This window comes from Pelophylax lessonae (assembly GCF_965119305.1).
Source record: "Pelophylax lessonae genome assembly, chromosome: 8".
Lineage (NCBI taxonomy): Eukaryota > Metazoa > Chordata > Amphibia > Anura > Ranidae > Pelophylax > Pelophylax lessonae.
In genome coordinates, this window is record NC_138775.1 from 24,814,129 (window position 1) to 24,839,363 (window position 25,235).

The window sequence follows — 25,235 nt, forward strand, 5'->3', positions numbered from 1 at the left end:
AAATTAAAAAAAAACATTAAGCTCCATGCGTCACGCACCCCTGCATAGAGATTAGGGGGCCGGACGCATGGATGGGGGAGGGGGCAGCGCCCCTGCGCCCTCAATACACCCGCCTCCACTGGTTTCCAGTACTGTCCAACCAGTAGACAGCCCTGATCTCCCATGACTTTTTCCCGAATCCCCCCACAGACTGACGCACAGTGGTGTCAGAATGGTTCAGACAACACACGGATTGGTGTATGGTTAGTATGGCTTTAGAGACCTCTTTTAACTCCAACTGTCCATCTTGATTGTGGTCCAGCAGGTTGAAGATGTCAGTTTTGCTGATCTCCAGGCTCTCCATTGCTTCCTTGTAGCCATCCACAGGTAGAATCTGGCTGGCCTGGAGACCTTTCAGCTGGGCCAGGTGAATGAGAAGCTTGCACTCTTCCTTGGTCAGGAAGTTGGGGATTTCTGTAACAAAAGAATACACAGCTAATCAGATCTAAGTTCGTACAGCAGGAAAACTTCCCAAATATAAGTGAGAAAACAAAATTACAATATCCCAGAGAAGGAGCGCAAGATACCACATCCCAAGTTATAACTGAACAATCAGCATGGAAATTTCTTCCAAAAAAATAGGGGGCAGAACAAAACTGTTTGAGTATAACAGAGCCTGAAAGGTTAAGCCTGCTGGGACAGCCCCTATAGGTGTGGACAAGTTTTTTTCTGCCTAGTGCCTATCCCTATTAGGAGGAGCATAACCCTGTAGTCTATGATTAAGCAGAGCTGCGTCTGTCGATGAACCATAGAGAAACAAAGATTTACTGTAATATACACAAAAAAAAAATGACACTTGCACTATAGTGCACCAGTACTCACAGATGTAAATACTCATCTGTACATTGTGATATGGGTTATTTTAAAACCATAATGCAGGAGTGTTTTTCTTGCTTTAGACCAGTGGTCTCCAAACTGTGGCTCGCAGGCCGGATGTGGCCCCTTGCTTACCTTTTTCCGGCCCTTGGGGCACTATTCCTTTGACTCATACAAGGCTTTGTTCCTCCTACTGGCACCAACGATGAGGCACCATGGCTTCCAATGACACCAACAGTGCGGCATATTACCTCCAACTGACACCAACAATGGGGCACTATTCCTCCTCCTACTGACCACAGACACTCTCATACTTGCCAACTGTCCCTTTTTTCCTGGGACAGTCCCTGCAAATAGGAGCCTGTCCTAGGTAATTTATATTGTCCCTGGAAGTGCCTGTTAATCAGGCTGCCCATAAATGTTACGCAGAAGTAGTGCAGCTGAATGGGAGAATTATTCAAACTCTGCTACTGTGGCCTTAAGTTTGAAATTCCCTTTTTAATTTCCTGTAATTGTCTCTATATTGAGTAGACCCTATAATCTGATAACTAGGCGAGATTAATTATGCAAAGTGGGCGGAGCTTTGGGGAAGTGGGTGTGGTAATTGATAGCTGTGCTGCAAAGTGTCCCTGGAAATTTTTTTTAAATGTTGGCAACTATGCACTCTGTATTTTTTTTTTTTTTTGTATTCCCAATGAACACTAAGCCTGGAACACTGTCTACTTCCACTGTTGCTGGGACATTTTCCACAGTCCGGCCCCCCCTAAAGTCTGAAGGACAGTAAACTGGCCCTTTAATTAGAAAGTTAGGACAACCCTGCAGGGCCCCCTGGCTGCATCCAGACAGCCGAATATCTGCGGCAAGTTTGTTGCATTCAGAGGGGGCTAAACGCCACCTTTAGATGCTGCAAAACTCCATGCTATGACCACATACAAACTGTTTGGTTAGCTGCAACCAGTTTGTGTGTGGCTAAAACTCTGCAGAAATGGCAACACTGCACGCACACATTGACTGTGTCCAGGGTCCATATTTGTATGTAACCACACAGATGAGGGGTTACATGCCAACACAGCAGTGGCACCTACCATTGATTTGTGCATTGTGTGCTAGCAGCATTTACAACCGTTGGCAAAAATCTACTGGTTCTTGCCAGCAGCTGTCCATGGCGGCACATATTTGGCAACCTTGAATGCATCCTAAATTAAAAATAGTAGAGATAGAAAAGGAAGGAAAGCCCAATCTCCAATGAAATGCAAATCGAGAGGCTAATTTAAGATCGTTTGATAAAAGTAGCAACAAGCCAACGCGTTTCGGGGGAAAAGACTCCCCCTTCCTCAGGGCTGATATTGTCTGCTGATGGTGAACAGAGAAAATCCCAAATGGTTGTGTCTGTGACACCAAAATTGGAATGCTCTGTTTTTGCAGCAGCAGCGTTGAGCCTCCTCGGTACTCTAATAAACAATCTTAAATTTACCTCTCGACTTGCACTTCACTGGAGATTGGGTGCTCCTTCCTTTTCTACCACTACTAGTACATGTGGAAACTACCTCAAGGTCGTACCCAAAGGCAGCAGCCCAGGCCCCCAATAAAGGGATAACCACCTTTGTTTGGTGTATTGGGGCAGAAAGAATCCGAAGAGAACTCTTCTTCTCTGCCCCCAACATTGACCCACAACTGATTGAGTCAGAACAGCGAGATCTCCAACCCTACAAAAGCTAAAGTAAAAATAGAGCATTATTATACACCGATAAACCATAACACTTTGACCATAACCTGGAGATCTAAAGAATTTGGAAACCAAGTCAACACCTCAAATTTGTTGTTGTGTTCCTCAAACTATTCTTGAATTTTTCAGACCTGGCCACCTTCATCCATTGCTCGGTGGTCTAGTTCTGAGGCTCATGTCCCCATTGTAGGCACTTCTGGCTGTGGACACGGGTCAGCATGGACACCCTGACCTGTCTGCGGCTACACCGCCCCATACACAACAAACTGCGATGCTTTGTGTGTTCTGACCCCTTTCTATCAGAACCAGCATTACCTTTTTACAACAATCTGAGCTCCAGTAACTTTTCTATTGGATTGGACTACATAGTCCAGCTTTTATTTCTCATGTGCATTAATGAGCCGATTTTCCTTCTTTGGACCACTTTTGGTAGATCCTGACCACTGTAGACCGGGAACATCCCACAAGAGCTGCAGCTTTGGATATGCTCTGACATAATCATCTAGCCATTACAATTCGGTCCTTGTGAAAGCTGCTTAAAGCGTAACTCCACCTTTGTTGAGAAAAAAACACTCCCCTCTGGGTGGTTTCTGTACATTGCAGGGATTTTAACAAACGTTGTTGCAGATTCCTACCTTTTGATATTCTGAAGAAATCATTGTTTGTTCCTCTGTGCTGAGTGGGTCTAATGGGAGTGGTTTCATACTAATCTATCAGCTGTGGCAGCTGCAGGGCTCTAATGAGGAAAGCTGCTGGGCCTGCATCCCTTTAGACGTGTTCCTATTGGGAATATCTCACCATAAATGACATTTTTAATGCAGGGGAGCAAGAAATCTGACTTGTTTCTTAGGCAGACTTCTGGGAAAATTGGTGAGCCAATCACACAAGCAGGAAATTATGTTTCTGGGGGTGTGGTCAGTATACATTCTGTGTATAGAACAGCTCCAGGCGGCCATTGCATTTTCAGAAAATTACAACAGCTGCAGATTGAAAAGGAAAGGTAATTTGTAATAACATTCAATTACAATATGATTTGTGTTGCAATTGTATACGCTATATTGTTTTTTCTTTATTTGCTGATTTTTTAATAAGGTTTACCCATAGGTACTGTAAATATCGCCTAAACTTGCACCGTTTAGAAGATATTTACTGTATAGTGCACCGATGACATCATCGGCGCATGCGTTCTGAAGGAACAGCCGCCCGTGCCGTTTCTTCAGAGCCCTGTGCTGTGACCGGTGGCTCCCATGTGCATGCGCGGGAGTGACGTCACGCAGCTCCTGGGCCAGTAGCAAAGCCAAAGTCCGTAGACCTGGAAGGAAGACGACTGAAGATGGATGCAGCCTGCAGCGGGGCCGACGAGGGCTTAGTTTGGAGGTAAATGTCACATAATGTGCTAGTATGCGATGCACACTGGGTTTACTTCCTCTTTAAGCCGCAAACCAATGAAACAAATAAATACAAATAATATGTTGGTTTCGGTAAAATTAATTTTGGAATCGTTCAGATGTTACTATTCTTTGGAATTGTTGCTTTTGTAGTAATTTTTCCAGTATCCTTCAAAAAAATCCATTGAATCCGACACACGTTACTGTTGTGATTCAGAGATTCAGATACATCCGAATGTCTGAATAATGAAAATTTTATCCAAATTTCGATCGTAACAAAATGAATCGCACATGTCTATCTAAAATATCCCACTCACTTTTCGATTCCATTTGTTTTTTTATTGAGTTTTAATTTGGCATACAACATGTGCCCACGCAGGGGCAGGGCAGTGAGCCCTTAACCTCCCTGGCGGTATTCCAGAGTGTGGCTAGGGGTGGGATTTCACTGCCATTAGTGGTAACCCCCGAGCCTCACTCGGGGTACCGCCAGGGAGCATCGCTGGATCCTGGTAGAGGTTACTTACCTTGTCCCCGGGATCCCGCGATGTATTCTTGCAGCATACGGTGGCCGGATCTTTTGCCCGATATTGTGAGCCCCGGCTTCCGTCCCCTGCGACGTGACGCTCGCAGGGGGGTGGAACCGGTGGCAAATTCAAATAGTAAAACACACAAACACACTGATACATTACAAAATAAAAGAAATTGACATTAGTTTGCCCCCCAGTGCCCTTTCCTGCATTTTTACTGTACTTTATATATATATATATATATACTTTAACTTATTTATAGTTATTTATTATATTATTTTTGATTTTGTGTTTCAAACTTTATTATACCCGAGATATTATAAAGAAGAACGCACAGTAAAAAAAAATCTTATGTAAATAAATGGTTTGGGCTGCTCGTCCTTAAGAATTACTAGCAAAATAATTGTACCGCTTTTAGCACCTAAAATCGGAAACAATCATACCGCCAGGGAGGTTAAAGCGGAGTTCCACCCTGGGACATTTTTTTTTAATAAAAATACCCCCGGGACAGTCAGGGCTAGTGCATTCCACAATGGATAGCCTCTGAACTGTCCCGGGTTGCACTTACCTGCAAGAAGAAATACTTACCTTGAAAATGTCTTGTCCAGCGCTGCCATCTCAGGTGTGGGCAACTTGAAGCCAGCGCGATCCTCTTCTGTGTCCTCTTCAGTCCCACGATGCACTGCACCGGCCCCGCCGTCACTTGCGGTGCGGCTGCGTCATCCCTGAACAGCTTCTGGGCATGCCCAAAAGCTGTTTAGCAAGGTATGACGGCACCAGCACCGGAACTGACGTCACACCGGTGCAGGCGCATTGATTCCTGGGAGCGATGACGTTCAGCTCCCAGGAATCATTGCAAAGCCAGGAAGTGACGAATCGCCGTGGCCGCCGAGGGGAGGAAGAGGAAGTAAGGTAAGTATATTTTCTTCTAAACCAGGTAAGTAAAAAAAAAAAAAAATTGCGATTATCCATTTGTTTTTCAGGTGACCCGGAGCGAAAAGATGGAGGTAAGTTTAATTTTAGGGTGGAACTCCGCTTTAAGAAAAAGTACTCAAATACGAAAAAAAAAAAAAAAAAACTCCATATAGGGGGTGGGATCTACTCAAGCACATAAGGCTCAGCATAGTAAATAAAGGCTTGAAATATCACTGCACATGACACTTCACTGCATCAGGGCTAATATTCGAATGATTGTCTTCGGCCGCTGTTGCTGTTGCCGCTGTAGATGTGTCCTCTATGCAGCAAGACCAGACTTTTTTGAATTTACGGGGACACTCTCTATTTTGGATTCAATTGTTATGAGATAATGTTATTCACTTTACCTGTCAGTGGTCATAATGTTATCGCTGATCGGTGTATATTCAGATATAAATATATAAATATTGGGAGTATTTTCTACTGTTGAGCAGTGATCCCATACCAGGAAACTTCTAACTGACATTTTGTTGCCTATTTTTCCTTATCATGCAATTAAACATCGGGCAATGTACTATTTCTGTACTTGACGGGAATTATACATACACAGGTATGAATATTCTAGTAGCATTTTTTAAATAACACCTATAATGTGATTTTTAAAATATAGAGGTTCTTCAACTTTTTTCTTCTATTTATAACAAAGTCCTTTGCAAGTGGCACTCTGATTAATCGTAAAGTAAATAAGTGCCTAACAACTGCAAATGGATGCGATCCAGAGCACATTGTTTTAAAGGAAAACATTTAAGGCTAACACTGTCAAGGCAATGTTTAGTTTGAGAATACCCAGGGCTAGATAAACAGCCCTTACTTAATCGCCCCTGTCAATAAACGATTGTTTTTTCGGCTGGACACAAAATAACAAGAGGTGGATATGTAGAATTCGAGGCGATGGTTAATGATCGCAAGTTGGGGAAAGGGGGCTGGGCCGGACAAATGGCTTCCAACGGAGATCCAATCAGAAGTACAATAATGGGCCAAGATAAAGCTCCATGCGGGAAAGTTCAAACTTCCAACCCCCTTGTCTGTCCTCATTACAACACCTGCTGGTTTAAGCAGGCCCCCTGCAAGACTAAACAATCAGGGCCATTGGCAAACACAAACTGTGGTATTGTCTTGTCCACTGAAGCACCAAGAGTGATGGATCTTAATGAGAAAGGATTAGGAGGAAATTGGCTTTAGCACTATAAAAATCCATTAGCCAAAACTAGGAGAACGTCACTTGCTTGGTGGTTTGTGTAGAAGAAACATCACCAGTTCCATAAACCTTAGGCTACGGGCTAGAGAACGATGAGAGCCCAACACCTTAGACGTCAGGGCTGTGGGTGGCCGCTGGTCTTCTTGGTGTGCTTCTTGACATGTGCCTCTTGGGCAATGTATGTAGACTTTGTGAGCAGTTCCTCCAGATGTATGACCATTCCAAGGCACATGCCTCTGTGCTATGGCATTGGATACACCGAAATGAGGATCCCCAACTTGCTGGAGCATGAGACCATGGCGGAGGTGATCCAGCAATCCTCCAGCTGGTTGCCACTACTTGCGCGGGAATGTCACCCAGACGCACGGATATTCCTATGTTCGCTGTTTGCGCCTATTTGCTTGGAAGGGTAAGACCCCCTTTTTATATTGCATGAACATTTTCAGTAGGATCATGGCAATTACATTTGAAAGCAAGAATTGAATCCTAAAGTAGATTTATGAAAATTGGTTAGAGTAGATGTAAACCCAATCACTAAAATTTCATATAAGCTTTAGTATGTGAATATCATTCCAAAAAATAGTTTTCAATATTTCTAAATCTGCAGCTTTCATAGCTGGTAAACCTACCATTAAGGTCTTTGTGTGTTATAGAGTGACAACTGTTTTCCAATTTTGTTTTTCCCAATGTATAAATGGTATCTTAAGGGGAAAATGTCAGTTGTTTGAGGTACACCATGCTATAGCATGCTAAGATTTGATTTATAAAGTAGTAAATCTGCCATTCATTAAATATTCTCTGCAGGTGAATATTTCAATTGCAAGTTTTTTTAAATGCCATTCATTGATTCACCATCAGTGAATCCCATTCAAATTCAAATCCCATTCAAATTGGTCTGACCAAGCCCTCCCTCCTTTTCTCGTCTAGAGGAGAACTCTGCAATTTCAGAGTTATACTTTTATACAAGTCAGGGATGTTGGTACCACAGTGCTAAGTTCTCCTATACTTAGTTCACCATTGACACACCTTAAATTCATCAGTGAATATTTGGTGAAGGTCGCATCCACAAGTAATATGTCCCTGATTCTGTTTTACATCTACTTTTATGTGGGTAAGGTTATGTGGTAACGGTTCATTTTAAAGACTAAATTAAGTCATACATGTGACAATTGGACAGATCCATTTTTTTTTTGCCAAAATTGCAAATCAATCAAAGACCTAAAATGGTGGTTTTTGACTGACCGCAAGAATAAGGGTTTGAAACTAATGTAGAACTTTTCTGTTTTGATTCTACTTTTGTTCAATCTTTCAATAAACTGCATTGAAGTGGTAAGTTTGTTGCTCACTTTCAACGTCACCATTGACCAAACTCTTGTGGTTTCTTAAACTCGACTGATTAGTTTCTGCTGATTACATGTGATTGTATTTTCAATTCCTAGTAACTCAAAAGTTGTTGGAATTTACCGTATATACGCCGAGGTCCCTACTTTTACCACAAAAAGATGGGAAAAATGATTGACTCGAGTATAAGCCTAGGGTGAGAATGCAGGGTGGCGGGCATGGTACAGGAGAATGCAGGGTGACTGGCATGGTACAGGAGAATGCAGGGTGACTGGCATGGTACAGGAGAATGCAGGGTGACTGGCATGGTACAGGAGAATGCAGGGTGACTGACATGGTATAGGAGAATGCAGGGTGGCAGGCATGGTACAGGAGAATGCACGGTGGCTGGCATGGTACAGGAGAATGCAGGGTGACTGGCATGGTACAGGAGAATGCAGGGTGACTGGCATGGTACAGGAGAATGCACGGTGGCTGGCATGGTACAGGAGAATGCAGGGTGACTGGCATGGTACAGGAGAATGCAGGGTGACTGGCATGGTACAGGAGAATGCAGGGTGACTGGCATGGTACAGGAGAATGCAGGGTGACTGGCATGGTACAGGAGAAAGTACGGTGGCAGGCATGGTACAGGAGAATGCACGGTGGCTGGCATGGTGCAGGACAATGCAGGGTGGCTGGCATGGTACAGGAGAATGCAGGGTGACTGGCATGGTACAGGAGAATGCAGGGTGGCTGGCATGGTACAGAAGAATGCAGGGTGACTGGCATGGTACAGGAGAATGCAGGGTGACTGGCATGGTACAGGAGAATGTATGGTGGCAGGCATGGTACAGGAGTATGCACGGTGGCTGGCATGGTACAGGAGAATGCAGGGTGGCAGGCATGGTACAGGAGAATGCAGGGTGGCAGGCATGGTACAGGAGAATGCAGGGTGGCTGGCATGGTACAGGAGAATGCAGGGTGACTGGCATGGTACAAGAGGACCGGGGGTTGTGGGCATACTACAGGAGATGCAGTGCTGTGGGCATGGTACAGGTGGACCATGCCCGCAGCACTGCATCCCTTGTAGTATGCCCGCAGCCCTGCATAATGGCAGGTAGTGCAGCTGTTTCACTTACCTGTTCCGGAGACGCCTTCACTTTAAAAATGTCGCCGCCCGGTGCCGACATGTCATTGCGCACGCGCCGCCGCCGCTCGTATACTTTCGACTATTCCCGGCCTGTCCCGAGCGGCGGTGACGCATGCGCGGTGACATGTATGCGCCGAGCGGCGCCATTTTTAAAGCTTAAGCACGTCGGAGCGGCCAGGGACTTTTTTTTTTTTTCTTGACTCGAGTATAAGCCGAGGGGGACGTTTTCAGTACAAAAAAATGTGCTGAAAAACTCGGCTTATACTCGAGTATATACGGTAATTAAGGTGAACATGCTTAAATTGATAAATACTTGCACTCAGGCATTGATAACATATCACTAGAACCCTGATGGCCATATTCCCCCAGACTGCACAAACCAGAAAACCGATAGAACTGAGATGGGTCCTCTACCTGCCCATGAGTCCCCGGGAACCCCTTATCCCCCCTTAAAACTCCCCAGGTACCTACCACTGACTTCTTCTGGTTAAAAGGCAGTTTTTTACAAGATAATGTACAACAGGGTTTTTCAACTAGGGTTCCATTGTTCCTCCAGAGGTTGTTAAGGGTTCCTTGAGCAATGAGCAATTTCTGCCTCTTAGATAAGTTCCCACTGACACCATTGATCTTTTTAGCTCTCTGTAAGGGGGTAATTCTTCCCAATGACCACACGTGTAAGGAACATTCTTCCCACTGATCATCACACCAATGTATCATGAGATGTAGATATAGTCATTTTTAGCAGGGGTTCCCTGAGACCGGAAAGGTATTTCAAGGGTTCCTCTGTGTTGGAAAGGTTAAGAAAGACTGATGTACAATCTGCATCCTTAACATAGCACTGCATAGGTTTTCAATGACTCCTGCTATTTTCCACTTAATTGTACCTGCTAATACAATATAAGGACTTGTTTATACTTGCCGTGGTTTTCACTGCCCTCTGAAAAGTGATCCGTGCACCCGCATGGATGTCACATTAGGACACAGCAGCTGTGTCTGTGCAGATGCATGCCGGCATGGGGATGCACACAACACCTGTGCATGCCCATGCTGGTAACACACGGCCCTGCTCTGGGCACACAGCTAATCTCCCCGTGTGAACGGGGCCTCAGATTGCCATTAACAGGTGGCTGAGAGATGTCAGCTTCTTACTGACTGTTTTATCCCTTGAAAGGGTCAGGTTTGGTGATGATACTGCCAGCCACAGACGACATGGGGTATATTGTGCCTACCGGCCACAATATTGTGTTATTGTGGGAAGTAAATGAGCCCTAACTGTATTATGACACAATTGCACCTTTGATCTGGTATTCTGCCTCGCAAGACTAGTAAAACAATTTGGACAGATAATGCCCATGGCTGGCTTTAGGGTTAGGTATTTGGTGGGGTCTAAGATGGTTGTTTTATTTTTCTTTTCGTTCAGCCAGTGGATTCCTCGATCCAAACAAACAAACTGGATGGAGAATTCCCCCGACTATACATTGTATTCTGACAGTGGGTCCCAGCGATGTCAGAATACACTGATCAGTGACTGTAGCTACTGATCAACAAAAGTCTATCTAACAATCGACTTCTGTCGAACAGGGACAACCACACACTGATTGGAATTTGGCAGATTCAGTAGGGACCGGCCAAATTGAAATCTTAGCCCATCTATGGCCAGCTTTAGGGTCAGGATTTTTTTTTTGAACAGAGAAAGGGTCAGGAATTTAGTAAGGGTTTCTTGAGGATATGTTACAGTTTCATGTTTTCATCCTGAGAACTAACATCACCAAACATCATCAAAGAGCTGCACATAAAATTCAGTGAATATTCAGTCTCAGAGGCAGCAGACACACAACAGGATATAGTCAAAGACTAGGGACATGATACAAGAGATGGTCAGAGACTGCAGACATGATACAAGAGATGGTCAGAGACTGCAGACATGATTCAAGAGATGGCCAGAGACTGCAGACATGATTCAAGAGATGGCCAGAGACTGCAGACATGATTCAAGAGATGGTCAGAGACTATAGGCATGAAACAAAAGTTGGTCAGAGACTGTAGGCATGATACAAGAGATGATCAGAGACTGTAGGCGTGATACAAAAAGATGGTCAGACACTACAGACATGATACAAGAGATGGTCAGACACTACAGACATGATACAAGAGATGGTCAGAGACTGAGCACCTGATAGAAGAGATGGTCAGAGATTGCAGATATGATACAAGAGATGATCAGAGACTGTAGGCATGCTACAAGAGATGGTCAGAGATAGTAGGCGTGATACCAAAGATGGTCAGACATTACAGACATGATACAAAAGATGGTCAGACACTACAGACATGATACAAAAGATGATCAGACACTATAGACATGATACAAGAGATGGTCAGAGACTGCGGACATGATACAAGAGATGGTCAGAGACTGCAGACATAATTCAAGAGATGGTCAGAGACTGCGAAGATGATACAAGAGATGGTCAGAAACTATAGACATGAAACAAAAGTTGGTCAGAGACTGTAGGCATGATACAAGAGATGATCAGAGACTGTAGGCGTGATACAAAAAGATGGTCAGACACTACAGACATGATACAAGAGATGGTCAGATACTACAGACATGATACAAGAGATGGTCAGACACTACAGACATGTTACAAGAGATGGTCAGAGACTGAGCACCTGATAGAAGAGATGGTCAGAGATTGCAGATATGATACAAGAGATGATCAGAGACTGTAGGCATGCTACAAGAGATGGTCAGAGATAGTAGGCGTGATACAAAAGATGGTCAGACACTACAGACATGATACAAAAGATGATCAGACACTATAGACATGATACAAGAGATGGTCAGAGACTGTGGACATGATACAAGAGATGGTCAGAGACTGTGGACATGATACAAGAGATGTTTAGAGACTGAGGACATGATACAAAAGATGTTTAGAGACTGAGGACATGATACAAAAGATGATCGGAGACAGTAGGCATAATACAAGACATTGTTAGAGACTGTGAAGATGATACAAGAGATGGTCAGAGACTATTAGAGACTATGGACATAAAACAAGAGTTGGTCAGAGACTGCGAACATGATACAAGAGATGGTCAGAGACTATGGACATGATACAAGAGTTGGTCAGAGACTGCAGACATGATCCAAGAGATGGTCAGAGTCTGCAGACTTGATCCAAAAGATGGTCAGAGACTGCAGACATGATCCAAAAGATGGTCAGAGACTGCAGACGTGATTCAAGAGATGGTAAAAGACTGCAGACATAATACAAGAGATGGTCAGAAACTGCAGGCATGATCCAAAAGAATGTCAGAGACTGCAGACATGATACAGATTAGTGTCTGCAGGGCCTCCGAGGGCCACACAAAAAGTGCCAAAAGGCTGCAGGTTGGGCACCAAGGCTTTAGATCTTTGCATCTAAAACAACCATACTATGGAAAAGCTGGGTTGTCTCTATTCATTTTTTCTTCCTAAAAAAACATTGAACCTGCCAGTCATCAGCCATATTAAGTCTAGCGTCCCATCATCCACAAATACAACTGAATTATTTCTGTAGATGGAAGCTTATCCCAAAACTGCCCTGTAAATGTCTGCATATTGCAAGTATAATCCCCACCAGTAAGCCAGACCCTATTTCCCATAGTCATCCTCTGTACCCCCTCTATATAATACCATGCTATAAAAAAAAAATCTCATACTTGAGCTTTTAACCAATGACCCCCCCCTCCCCCCTTCACTTTCTTCCAATGAGCAGAACAGTCTCTCTGGAGCCAATGGGGACACATCATTACACTCCTCATTTTAGTACATAGATATGGTGATTCTACCTGCGTCACTCACATGGCAATTAACTACCCTGTCTCCCCATTAATGGCTTTTTGTATTGTTGGATGTCTCTTTGAATTATAGTCGGATGACCCGTACGTGCGTCACTCGCTGCTGCCAGGCATCACGCAGCCTCCTGTCCTTTGTTTCATTGATTGAACAGATTTAAGGCCACCTACCTACATACAGTCACCTCCAGCGGGGATGTGTTATATCCTATTATAACACAATAACGATCTATGGTCAGGCAACGGGCACACGGTGGTGTGAAATTCAGACTTCTGCTTGTCCTAAACTTGAAAGTTATAGATTCAGTCCAAGGAAGAATATTGTACTTTTTCACTGAATATACATTCTGAGTTTATAGGACTGCGTACCTGAAAATTATTTTAATGTAAATTAATGTCCTGGAAATTCTGTATCTTACTTTTATGAATTTCCAAAATGAATAATGAATTTTGTATATATATATATATATATATATATATATATATATTGTGGGAGATTAGCTTGGTGGCGGGTATGGATGACCCCTTTGGGGGGGTTCGTTACACAGGGAGATAGCCGAGAAGTGGTTGCAAACAACAGTTTGGTTTATTCATGCAATTTTCTTCACACAAGTGCAAGCCTCAAAAACATCAAAATAAAAATAAAACACAAAAAAATCCTTGCCACTGTGGGTGGCTACCTTCTCACACACAGGAACCTACCTAAAGAGTCTGTCTCCAACCTACTGTTGGGCAAACTTTGCTGATCCTACAGCAGACACTCAATAGTCCATGTTTTTTCTTCACATAACAAATGTCCATTTAACATGTCCCTTTTCCTCTTCACATTGAACATGTCCCTTTGCTTTTCTCTTCACATAGAACACATTCCTTTGCTTGTCTCTTCACATAGCAAACAGTTCATTTATTTCTTCCACATAGAAACAATCCCAGACCTCACCTTGAGTAGTCTTGACACTTTTTACCCTCCTCAGCGCACATCACTTCAGGAGGTCTTCTCCCATGCCCACACAGCATCGGGAGGCACACATCTGACTGTCCTCCTCTACCCACATGGCGTCAGGAGGCAGCAATCCTTCTCCCATGCTCACACAGTGTCGGGAGGTACACATCTGACTGTCCTCCTCTCCCCAGCTCACACAGCGTCAGGAGGCAGCAATCCTTCTCCCAGGCTCACACAGCATCGGGAGGCACACATCTGACTGTCCTCCTCTCCCCAGCTCACACAGCGTCAGGAGGCAGCAATCCTTCTCCCATGCTCACACAGTGTCGGGAGGTACACATCTGACTGTCCTCCTCTCCCCAGCTCACATAGCGCCAGGAGGCAGCAATCCTTCTCCCAGGCTCACACAGCATCGGGAGGCACACATCTGACTGTCCTCCTCTCCCCAGCTCACACAGCGCCAGGAGGCAGCAATCCTTCTCCCAGGCTCACACAGCATCGGGAGGCACACATCTGACTGTCCTCCTCTCCCCAGCTCACACAGCGTCAGGAGGCAGCAATCCATAGACTTCCTCTGGACAAACTACAGAGGCCCCAATTTCCTCATTCTGAACAGCTGAAGTCTGTTCACCGTCCCTAGACAGTTCTGGCCACCTTTGCAGCCGACAACCTACAGCAATTGGTGAATCCTCTAAACCAGGTGGAATTGTATCTCCTGTCCGTGACTACATCCACAGATCTACCTGACTTCCTGTCACAATATATATATATATATATATATATATATATATATATATATATATATATACATACACACAGCAGAGCTCAGTCAAGGGGGAGGAAGCAACAAAATGAGCCAATCAGGTGTACTGCAGTGCAGAAGACATGTTGATAAGAGTAGAGAGTGACAGAGAGATGAGCTCATCAGTCTACCGCTTCTCCTTACAATGTGGGGAGGGACAAGACCTATAACTATAAACTACAGCAGAGAAACATCAGGGCCCCTGCCCTGCTAGTCAAGGCTGTGTAGAGTGCCTTGAAAAAGTATTCATACTCATTGAAATTTTCCACGTTTTGTCATGTTACAACCAAAAATGTAAATGTAATTTATTGGGATTTTATGTGATAGACCAACACAAAGTGGCAGATAATTGTGAAGCGGAAGGAATATGATAAATGGTTTTTACATTTTTTTATAAATAAATATGTGAAAAGTGTGACGTGCATTTGTATTCAGCCCCCCTGAGTCAATACATTGCTGCAATTACAGCTGCAAGTCTTTTTGGGGATGTCTCTACCAGCTTTGCACATCTAGAGAGGGAAATTTTTGACCATTCTTCTTTGCAAAATAGCTGAAGCTCTATCAGATTGGATGGAGAGCGTCTTTGAACAGCAATTTTTAAGTCTTGCCACAGATTCTCAATTGGATTTAAGTCTGGACTTTGACTGGGCCATTATAACACATGAATCCGCTTTGATCTAAACCATTCCATTGTAGCTCTGGCTGTATGTTTGGGGTCGCTGTTCTGCTGGAAGATGAACCTCCACCCCAGTCTCAAGTCTTTTGCAGACTCTAACAGGTTTTCTTCTAAGATTGCCCTGTATTTGGCTCCATCCATCTTCCCATCAACTCTGACCAGCTTCCCTGTCCCTGCTGAAGAAAAGCATCCCCACAACATGATGCTGCCACCACCACCATGTTTTATGGTGTGTTCAGGGTGATGTGCAGTGTTAGCGTTTTGCTTTTAGGTCAAAAAGTTAAATTTTGGTCTCATCTGACCAGAGTTCCTTCTTCCACATGTTTTCTGTGTCCCCCACATGGCTTCTCGCAAACTGCAAACAGGACTTCTTATGGCTTTCTTCTTGCCACTCTTCCATAATGGCCAGATTTGTGGAATACATGACTAATAGTTGTCCTGTGGACAGATTCTCCCACCTGAGCTGTGGATCTCTGCAGCTCCTCCAGAGTTCCCATGGGCCACTTGCCTGCTTCTCTGATGAATGCTCTCCTTGCCCAGCCTGTCAGTTTAGGTGGACGGCCATGTCTCGGTAGGTTTGCAGTTGGGCCATACTCTTTCCATTTTCGGATGATGGATTGAACAGTGCTCAGGGAGATGTTCAAAGCTTGGGATATTTTGTTATATCCTAGCATTACTTTACACTTCTCCACAACTTTATCCCTGACCTGGCTGGTGTGTTCCTTGGCCTTCACGGTGCTGTTTGTTCACTAAGGTTTTCTAACAAACCTCTGAGGGCTTCACAGAATAGCTGTATGTATACTGAGATTAAATTACACATAGGTGGACTCTTTTTACTAATTAGCTGACTTCTGAAGGTAATTGGTTCCACTTTGTGTTGGTCTATCACAGTGATGGTGAACCCATGGCACGCGTGCCATCTCTGTGGGCACGCAAGAGAGTCTATGGTTTGGTGGCAGCGGGAGTGTGGCAGCAGCGAGGTCGAGGTGCAGGAATATATCTGCACATGACGAGCGAGTGAGTGGGCAGCCTGCAGCCTCAGTGGGGAAGGTTAACAGGCGTGAGAGCAGGAGGGAGAGAAGAGTTTCGAAGAGGCGAGCAGTGGGCACAGGAGGTCAAGGAGGCGGTCCAGAAGATGAGGACGACCAGGAGGCACAGGCAGCGAGGGAGCGGCTGGAAGGAACAGAGCAGAGAGCACCCCTGTATCAAGAACAGAGACTGGCATGGAAGGTACCGGTCACGATCATACACAGACTGATTGCACACAAAGACTGGGACAGGGGGGCAGAGCAGGGACTGCAGACAAGGACAGAGCTAGAGGTCTCTCTCTCATCTCCCCCCTCACTCTCCTCTCAGCTCCCCCTCTCTCTCTCAGCCTGCCCTCCCTCTGTGTCCCCCTCCCTCCTTCTGTGTCCTCTTCCCTCCCTCCTCCTGTGTCCTCTTCCCTCCCTCCCTCTGTATCCCCTTCTCTCTCCCACGCCCCCTCTCCTTCACCATCCTCCCTCTCTCTCACACACCCCCCTCTCTCTCACACCCCTCCTCTCTTTTTCAACCACCCCTCTCTCACACCCACCTCTCTCTCACCCCCTCTCTCTCTGCCCCCCTTCTCTCTCTCTCACACCCCTCCCCTCTTTCAATCCACTCTCTCTCTCCCCCCTATCTCTCTCAGTCCCCCTGCTCTCTCTCAGTCCCCCCGTCTCTCTCACACCTCTCTCTCTCTCAGAGCCCCCCTCTCTCTCAAGCCTCCTCTCTTTCACCCTCCTCCCTCTCTCTCAGCCCCCTTTCTCTCTCAATCCTCCTCTCTTTCACCCTCCTCCCTCTCTCTGTCCCCCCTCTCTCTCTGCCTCCCTCTCTCTGTCAACCCCCTTCTCTCTCACACCCCTCTCTTTCTGTCCCCCCTCTCTCTCACACACACCTCTCTCTCAAACCCCTTCTCTCTCTCAACCCCCCTCTCTCTCACACACACCTGTCTCTCAACCCCCCTCTCTCTCACACACACCTCTCTCTCAACCCCCCTCTCTCTCTTACACCCCCCCTCTCTCTCTCTTACACCCCTCTCTCTCACTCACACCCCCCCTTTCTCTCTCACACCCACTCTCTCTCACACCCACTCTCTCTCAACCCCCCTCTCTCTCACTCCTCTTTCTCTCACATCCTGCTCTCTCACCCCCCTCTCTCTCACACCCCTTTCTCTCTCTCTCACACCCCCCCTCTCTCTCATGCCCCCTCTTTCTCTCTCACCCCCCCTTCTCTCTCACACCCCCTCTCTCTCGCACACCCTGTCTCTCGCACACCCTGTCTCTCGCACACCCTGTCTCTCTCTCTCTCTCAACCCCCCTCTCTCTCACTCCTCTTTCTCTCACATCCCGCTTTCTCACCCCCTCTCTCTCTCTCTCACACCCCTTTCTCTCTCTCACACCCCTTTCTCTCTTTCTCTCTCACCCCTCTCTCTCTCACACACACCCCCTCTCTCACACCCCCCCCCTCTCTCTCTCTCTCTCTCTCTCTCACACCCCTCACTTTCTCTCTCTCTCAACCCTCTCTCTCTCTCTCTCACCCCCTCTCTCTCTCTCTCAGCCCCCATCTCTCTCTTAGCCCCCTTCTCACGCTAATTAAAGTGTTGGCACTTTTAAATAATTAAGTTGATTTTGTGTTGCAGTTTGGGCACTCGGGCTCAAAAAGGTTCGCCATCACTGGTCTATCACATAAAATCCCAATAAAATACCTTTACGTTTTTGGTTGTAAAAATGACTAAATGTGGAAAATTTCAAGGGATATGAATACTTTTTCAAGGCCCTGTATATGTCAGGATGGGATGGACAAATCCTTTGGCAGGTAAAACAGCTGTTTGTAACTCTTCTGTGTATTTAGCTGTTTTGTAGAGTTCATCAAAAAGCAGAATCTGCCTATGTATATACAGTATATACTGATACCTTCTACCATGTACAAATATAACTACAAACTATACACACTAACACAGTAAATTGTTGCATTCTAAAAATAATTAAAAATGTTAATAGGTTGCTAGTTAAAGGGGTCACTCACTGATATTCCTGTATGAAAATAGTGGACAATGAGCCTGTTGTGTGCTGGAAAATAAAGCTATACTATCTTTTGAAATTACTACCTAAATAGGTAAAAGCCCTACTACAAATGTGACAAATTATGTGATTAAATAGATGGGACAATGGCTAGTAGGTTAGCAGTGATGAACCACTTCAGGACCGGAAGATTTTCCCCCTTAATGACCAGGCCCTATTTTGCGATTCGGCACTGCATTACTTTAACAGACAATTGCGCGGTTGTGCGACGATGTACCCAAACAAAATTTACGTCCTTGTTTTCCCACAAATGGAGCTTTCGTTTGGTAGTATTTTAGCATTTGATCAGCTGTGCGATTTTGATTTTTTGCGCTATAAACAAAAAAAGAGCGACAATTTTGAAAAAAAAAACAATATTTTTCACATTCTGCTATATGACATTCTCAAAAAAAATGTAAAAATCAAAATTTTTTAACATTTCATGCCAATTTTTTTTCTGCTACATATTTTTCATAAAAAGAAAATAATAATGGTATTTTGATTGGTTTGCGCAAAAGTTATTGCGTCTACTAACTACGGGAAAGATTTATGTCATTTTTAAAGAGGTTGTAAACTCTTTTTTTTTTTTTCTTCTTCATCCTGCAAGAGAAACACATAATGAGCTAGTATGCATCGCATACTAGCTCATTATGAAATACTTACCTTAGAACGAGCCCCCGCCGTGCCGCCCGCTTAGCTGGATGACGGGCGACATGTCCAGTCGCCCGTCTTCCGGGATCGCGGCATCCGGCCATCTGATTGGCCGGAGCCGCGGTGACGTCACTCCCGCGCACGCGCGCGGGAGCCGACAGTCACAGCACGGGGCTCTGAAGGAACGGCACGAGCGGCCGTTCCTTCAGAACGCATGTGCCAGTGACGTCACTGGATGCATCTAAGGTAAATATCTCCTAAACGGTACATGTTTAGGAGATATTTACAGTACCTATAGGTAAGCCTTACCATAGGCTTACCTATAGGGAAAAGTGTCAGAGGAGGGTTTACTTCCTCTTTAATGTTTTTTTTTTTTACTAGTAATGGCGGCGATCTGCGATTTTTTTGCGGGACTGCGACATTGTGGCGGACAGATCGGACCCCCGAACTGACATTTTTTACAGTTTTGGGGGGACCAGTGACATTACTACAGTAATCAGTGCTAAAAATATGCACTGTTACTGCACTAATGACATTGGCAGGGAAGGGGTTAACAGTATAGGTGATCAAGGGGTTAAATGTGACCCTAGGGGAGTGATTCTAACTGTATGGGGGTTGGACTTGTGAAATTATCACAGAGACATGCGATCCTATATAGAAGAATCACATGAGCTCTGTGATCATTGCAGGGAGAAGGACAGTCGGCTGTGTTTACAACAGCCGACCGTCCTTCTCTCTCAGCGGGAAGAGATCAGGGGTGTCAGGTGGCAATCGGAGCCGCCTAACCCGTGCATCGGCTTCCCCGCTGACGATCGGGGGCGCACGCGCGTTGCTGCTGTCACGCGCCCCCTAGCGGCCTTCGGGAGAGCGATGTAGACCTACGTCGCTTTGCCTGTCTGTGCCACCCGGCTGCAGATAAAAGGCGGCGGATGGTCCGGAACTGGTTAAAGGATAAGTTCACCTTTCATAACATGTTACACCTGTGTTCAGAGTGTAATATAATACTAAACGAGCAGCCCCCACAACTCCCTTTAATCTAAGTCTTTAATCTTGAATTATCACAAAACACTCTAATATGTGCAATGATTGATTGCTTCTAAATACTAATCTACACTATACATAGTTACATAGTTACATAGTTACATAGTTAGTGAGGTTGAAAAAAGACATCAGTCCATCCAGTTCAACCTATGATGTGTGTGTGTGTTTGCTTTTAACCGTACATTGTATACCCCTGTATGTTGTGGTCTTTAAGGTGTCCATCTAATAGTTTTTTGAAACTATCAATGCTCCCTGCTGATACGACTGCTTGTGGAAGAGAATTCCACATCCTTACCGCTCTTACAGTGAAGAACCCCTTACGCACTTTAAGGTTAAACCGCCTTTCCTCAAGTTTTAGTGAGTGGCCACGTGTCTTATTGTATCTCCTTTCTCTGAATAGTTTGTTCCTTATGCTAGGGTCGCTAGTACAGTATTTGTACATTGATATCATATCCCCCCTCAATCGTCTCTTCTCCAGAGAGAATAGGTTCAGTGCTTGTAGTCTTTCCTCATAGCTGATGTCCTCCATTCCCCTAATTATTTTTGTTGCCCTTCTCTGGACTTTCTCCAGTTCCAGCACATCCTTCCTGAGGACCGGTGCCCAGAACTGGACAGAATACTCCAGATGTGGCCGGACCAGAGTCTTGTAGAGTGGAAGAATAATCTCTTTATTTCTGGAGTGAATCCCCTTTTTTATACAACCCAGCATTCTGTTGGCTTTGCTTGCGGCGGCTTGGCATTGCATGCCACTGCCAAGCCTGTTGTCTACCAGTACCCCCAGGTCCCTTTCCATCCTAGACTCACCCAGAGGTTCCCCCCCTAGTGAGTAGCTTGCTTTCTGGTTTCTGGCCCCCAAGTGCATTACTTTACATTTTTCAACATTAAATCTCATCTGCCATGTAGTTGCCCACCCCGTGCTATCTGTGTTTAATCTGTTTATTGATTGACCATTACTCTAAGCAATAAATAGAAAAAATTTTAGTACTATGATTGAACTACTAAATCCTGCCTGTGAAACTATAGCCTAGTTATATTCAGTTTAGATATGTCCTGAAGCCTACATACATTTATCCACAAATAGTACTAAAACCCATCAATGAGAACCAATGTTCAAAATATGTTTAGCAGCCATTTAATACAGCCATTCTCAACCAAGGTTCCATGGAACCCTAGGGTTCCTCCAGAAGTGGCTAGGGGTTCCTTAAAAGAGAAGTATGGGATTGGTGAAAAAGAAAATGTATATATACTCACCTAGGTGGATGCAGCATCGGTCCTATGCTGCACTTGTACCCTGCCGACTCCAGACCAGTGATCAAACACTGCTGATCGCTCAGCTCTTGGTATTCAGGCTCTGTGCTCTGCCCCACCCTCACGTTTAATGGAGCGCAGGGCTATTGAGGGGGCGGGAGTGGCACAATCAGGCTCTCAGTAGCTTGCTGAGAGGCTGAGACAGATGCCAGTGCAGGAATCTGGATTCCCGACCATATAGTCAAGATCTTTCCCTAGCCTGGACTGCACTCCTGTGATCCAAGGGAGAAGTATAGCCAAAAAAAAGCTTTAGACATACTTCTCCTTTAAGCTGTGGTTGATTTACCTGCCATCTGATGGTGCCTGTAGAATCCAACACCACTTGGCAGAGCCAGCAGCATGACACCAATGATCTTTTTAACTTTCTGTAAGGGTAGCAATCTGACCATCACTGTAAGGAGAGCATTCTTCCTACTGGCCTCCAAAGTAGAGAGAATTCTTCCCATTGGTCTCCAAATTAGAGATAATTCTTCCTACTGGCCTCCAAAGTAGAGAGAATTCTTCCCATTGGTCTCCAAAGTAGAGGGAATTCTTCCCATTGGTCTCCAAATTAGAGATAATTCTTCCTACTGGCCTCCAAAGTAGAGAGAATTCTTCCCATTGGTCTCCAAAGTAGAGAGAATTCTTCCCATTGGTCTCCAAAGTAGAGAGAATTCTTCCCATTGGTCTCCAAATTAGAGATAATTCTTCCTACTGGCCTCCAAAGTAGAGAGAATTCTTCCCATTGGTCTCCAAAGTAGAGAGAATTCTTCCCATTGGTCTCCAAAGTAGAGAGAATTCTTCCCATTGGTCTCCAAAGTAGGGAGCATTCTTCCCACTGGTCTCCAAAGTAGGGAGAATTCTTCCCACTGGTCTCCAAAGTAGGGAGCATTCTTCCCACTGGTCTCCAAAGTAGGGAGCATTCTTCCCACTGGTCTCTGAAGTAGGGAGCATTCTTCCCACTGGTCTCCGAAGTAGGGAGCATTCTTCCCACTGGTCTCCGAAGTAGGGAGCATTCTTCCCACTGGTCTCCGAAGTAGGGAGCAATTTTTCCCACTGGTCTCCGAAGTAGAGAGCAATTTTTCCCATTCTTCTCACTGGTCACCAATGTAAGGAGCATTTGTTCCACCGGTCACCAATGTAAGGAGCATTCTTCTCACTGGCAATCAATGTAAGAAACATTCTTACCAATTCACTGGTTTTAGCAGGGGTTCCCCATGAACTGAAAAATATTTAAAAGGTTCCTCTGGGGAAAGAAGTTTGATAAAGACTACTTTAATAAGTGCTCATAATGTGAAAGAGAATATATAATTATTATTGTGATTATGGTTTCTTTAGGGACAGGCTCATCAAGCCGTGCCGCAGCCTGTGCGAGGCGGTAAAGAACAGCTGTGCACCAATCATGGCTTGCTATGGATACCCCTGGCCGGAGATTCTGAAATGTGACCAGTTTCCTATGGACCACGGCATGTGCATCTCCACAATAACAAATGGCACAAGCAATCGGAGAAGTAAGTCCTATCTATACGGCTTTAAATTGTTGATAAAACAGGAACACTACAATGGTGTCCTCCAGGGATTGGGATTCCATACTCTGCCACCTTCTATTTCCTGAAAGCTTTCTTCTCATCACATACAAATATGTACATATGCTGGGAAGTAGTTAAATTGAAGCACATTTGTACTTGAGGATCAACAGAATACAAGCGGGGAGAACCCTGCCAATTATTGGGGGAAAGGGCTATGCCCACAGACAGACGCAGTTATATATCAGGATTTGCTCTAATTTGTGCCTTCTGTTACAGCAGTGCCCCGAGCAAGCTGCAGGGACTGTGAACTCGATGAGGCCAGCAGTGCCAAGGAGATCCTGGATACGTTCTGTGCTAATGATTTCAGTAAGTACTCCGCCTGGCATCCAACGCACACCTCACCGCTCACAGCTGTCACTGGGAGAAATCAAACCTCACCGGGGTTATGCAACATTAAAGTGGAGGCGTCACTCAGGGAGATGATATACTCCTGGGTGGGACATTCATAGAACTACAACTCTCAACATTTTTGCCAACTTTCCTAAGTGTATACAGTATATATATATATATATATATATATATATATATATATATATATTACATATATACACTATAATGTCAAAAGTATTGGGACACCTGCCTTTACACGCACATGAACTTTAATGGCATCCCAGTCTTAGTCCATAGGGTTCAATATTGAGTTGGCCCACCCTTTGCAGCTATAACAGCTTCAACTCTTCAGGGAAGGCTGTCCACAAGGTTTAGGAGTGTGTCTATGGGAATGTTTGACCATTCTTCCAGAAGTGCCAAGCCCTGAAAAGGCCAAGCACAACCCCTGAAAAACAACCCCACACCATAATCCCCCCTCCACCAAATGATTTGGACCAGTGCACAAAGCAAGGTCCATAAAGACATGGATGAGCGAGTTTGGGGTGGAGGAACTTGACTGGCCTGCACAGAGTCCTGACATCAACCCGACAGAACTCCATTGGGATGAATGAGAGCCGAAACTGCGAGCCAGGCCTTCTCATTCAACATCAGTGCCTGACCTCACAAATTTGCTTCTGGAAAAATGGTCAAACATCCCCATAGACACACTCCTAAAATTTGTGGACAACCTTCCCAGAAGAGTTGAAACTGTTATAGCTGCAAAGGGTGGGGCCAACTCAATATTGAACCCTACAGACTAAGACTGGGATGTCATGTTCATGTGTGTGTAAAGGCAGGCGTCCCAATACTTTTGGTAATATAGTGTGTGTATATATACACACATATACTGTATATATATATATATATATATATATATATATATATATATATATATAAAAATATAAATGCTGGCCATCAGCAATTTGTTGTTCTAAGCAGATACAATCTATGGCCACTTGTGACTATTAGGCTTGGTTCACACTAGGGCGACCTGGTCGCCTCACAGGTCGCCGCAGGTCGCCTCCCATAGGGAAGCTGCGGACCCGTTCTAATAGGAGCGACACAAGTCGCTCCGACCTAGAAAAAGGGTCCGGAGCTTCTTTGGGGCGACCAGGAGGCGACCGCCATAGACTTCAATGTTATGAAGTCCGTGGCGGCCGCTCCGAGGTCGCGGCGCGCTGCTCGCACCGCCATCTCGGAGGTCGCCCCGGGAAGTGGCGTCGCGGTAATGTGAATTGGCGCTTATCAAAGTCAAAAGTATAGTGAAGATATATCCGTATTTTATATAAATACTGACCATTATGCCTATATGAGCTTATTGAACATACTCTGGGGAACTGCCATGAGTGGTGTACGCCAGAATAACCACTTGACCTTCGGAAGATTTACCCCCCCCCTTCATGTCCAGGCCATTTTTTGCTTTTTGACACTGCATTATTTTAACTGACAATTGCGCAGTCATGCAACACTATACCATAATAAAATTGATGAAATTATTTTCCCCACAAATAGTTGTTTTTGGTGGTATTTGATCACCACTGCGGTTTTTATTTTTTGCGCTATAAACAAAAAAAGACCGTAAATGTTGAATAAAAAAACAACAATTTTTTTTACTTTTTTTTTTTTTTATGACTTTAGGCCAAAATGTATTCTGCTACATATTTTTGGTAAAAAAAAATCTCAGTAACCGTAAATTGATTGGTTTGCCCATAAGTTATAGCATCTACAAACTATGGGATATATACTGGAATTTTTATTTATTTTTTATACTACGGTAGTAATGGCGGCGATTAGCGACTTATAGCGGGACAGAGA

At 44.8% G+C, this 25,235-nt stretch overlaps 3 protein-coding genes across 3 annotated transcripts in view; 2 read left to right on the forward strand and 1 right to left on the reverse strand.

The window, feature by feature from the left end:
- The window catches only part of LOC309562133 (kelch-like protein 10), a gene marked incomplete at its 3' end in the record, with an annotated part of 516,189 nt that overhangs the window by 157,357 nt on the left and 333,597 nt on the right, over nt 1-25,235 (forward strand). The window lies entirely within an intron of this gene.
- The window catches only part of P4HTM (prolyl 4-hydroxylase, transmembrane), a 121,398-nt gene that overhangs the window by 39,674 nt on the left and 56,489 nt on the right, over nt 1-25,235 (reverse strand). The window contains exon 3 of the mRNA XM_082266428.1: nt 263-453. Within this exon, the coding sequence (XP_082122554.1) occupies nt 263-453 (191 nt within the window). The remainder of the gene's footprint in view (nt 1-262; nt 454-25,235) is intronic.
- Nucleotides 6,885-25,235, forward strand: part of LOC309562294 (secreted frizzled-related protein 5-like) — a 46,237-nt gene continuing 27,886 nt past the window's right edge. Inside the window, exons 1-3 of the mRNA XM_082266432.1 lie at nt 6,885-7,078; nt 22,801-22,973; nt 23,268-23,357. Of these exons, the coding sequence (XP_082122558.1) occupies nt 6,900-7,078; nt 22,801-22,973; nt 23,268-23,357 (442 nt within the window). The 5' untranslated portion in view covers nt 6,885-6,899. The remainder of the gene's footprint in view (nt 7,079-22,800; nt 22,974-23,267; nt 23,358-25,235) is intronic.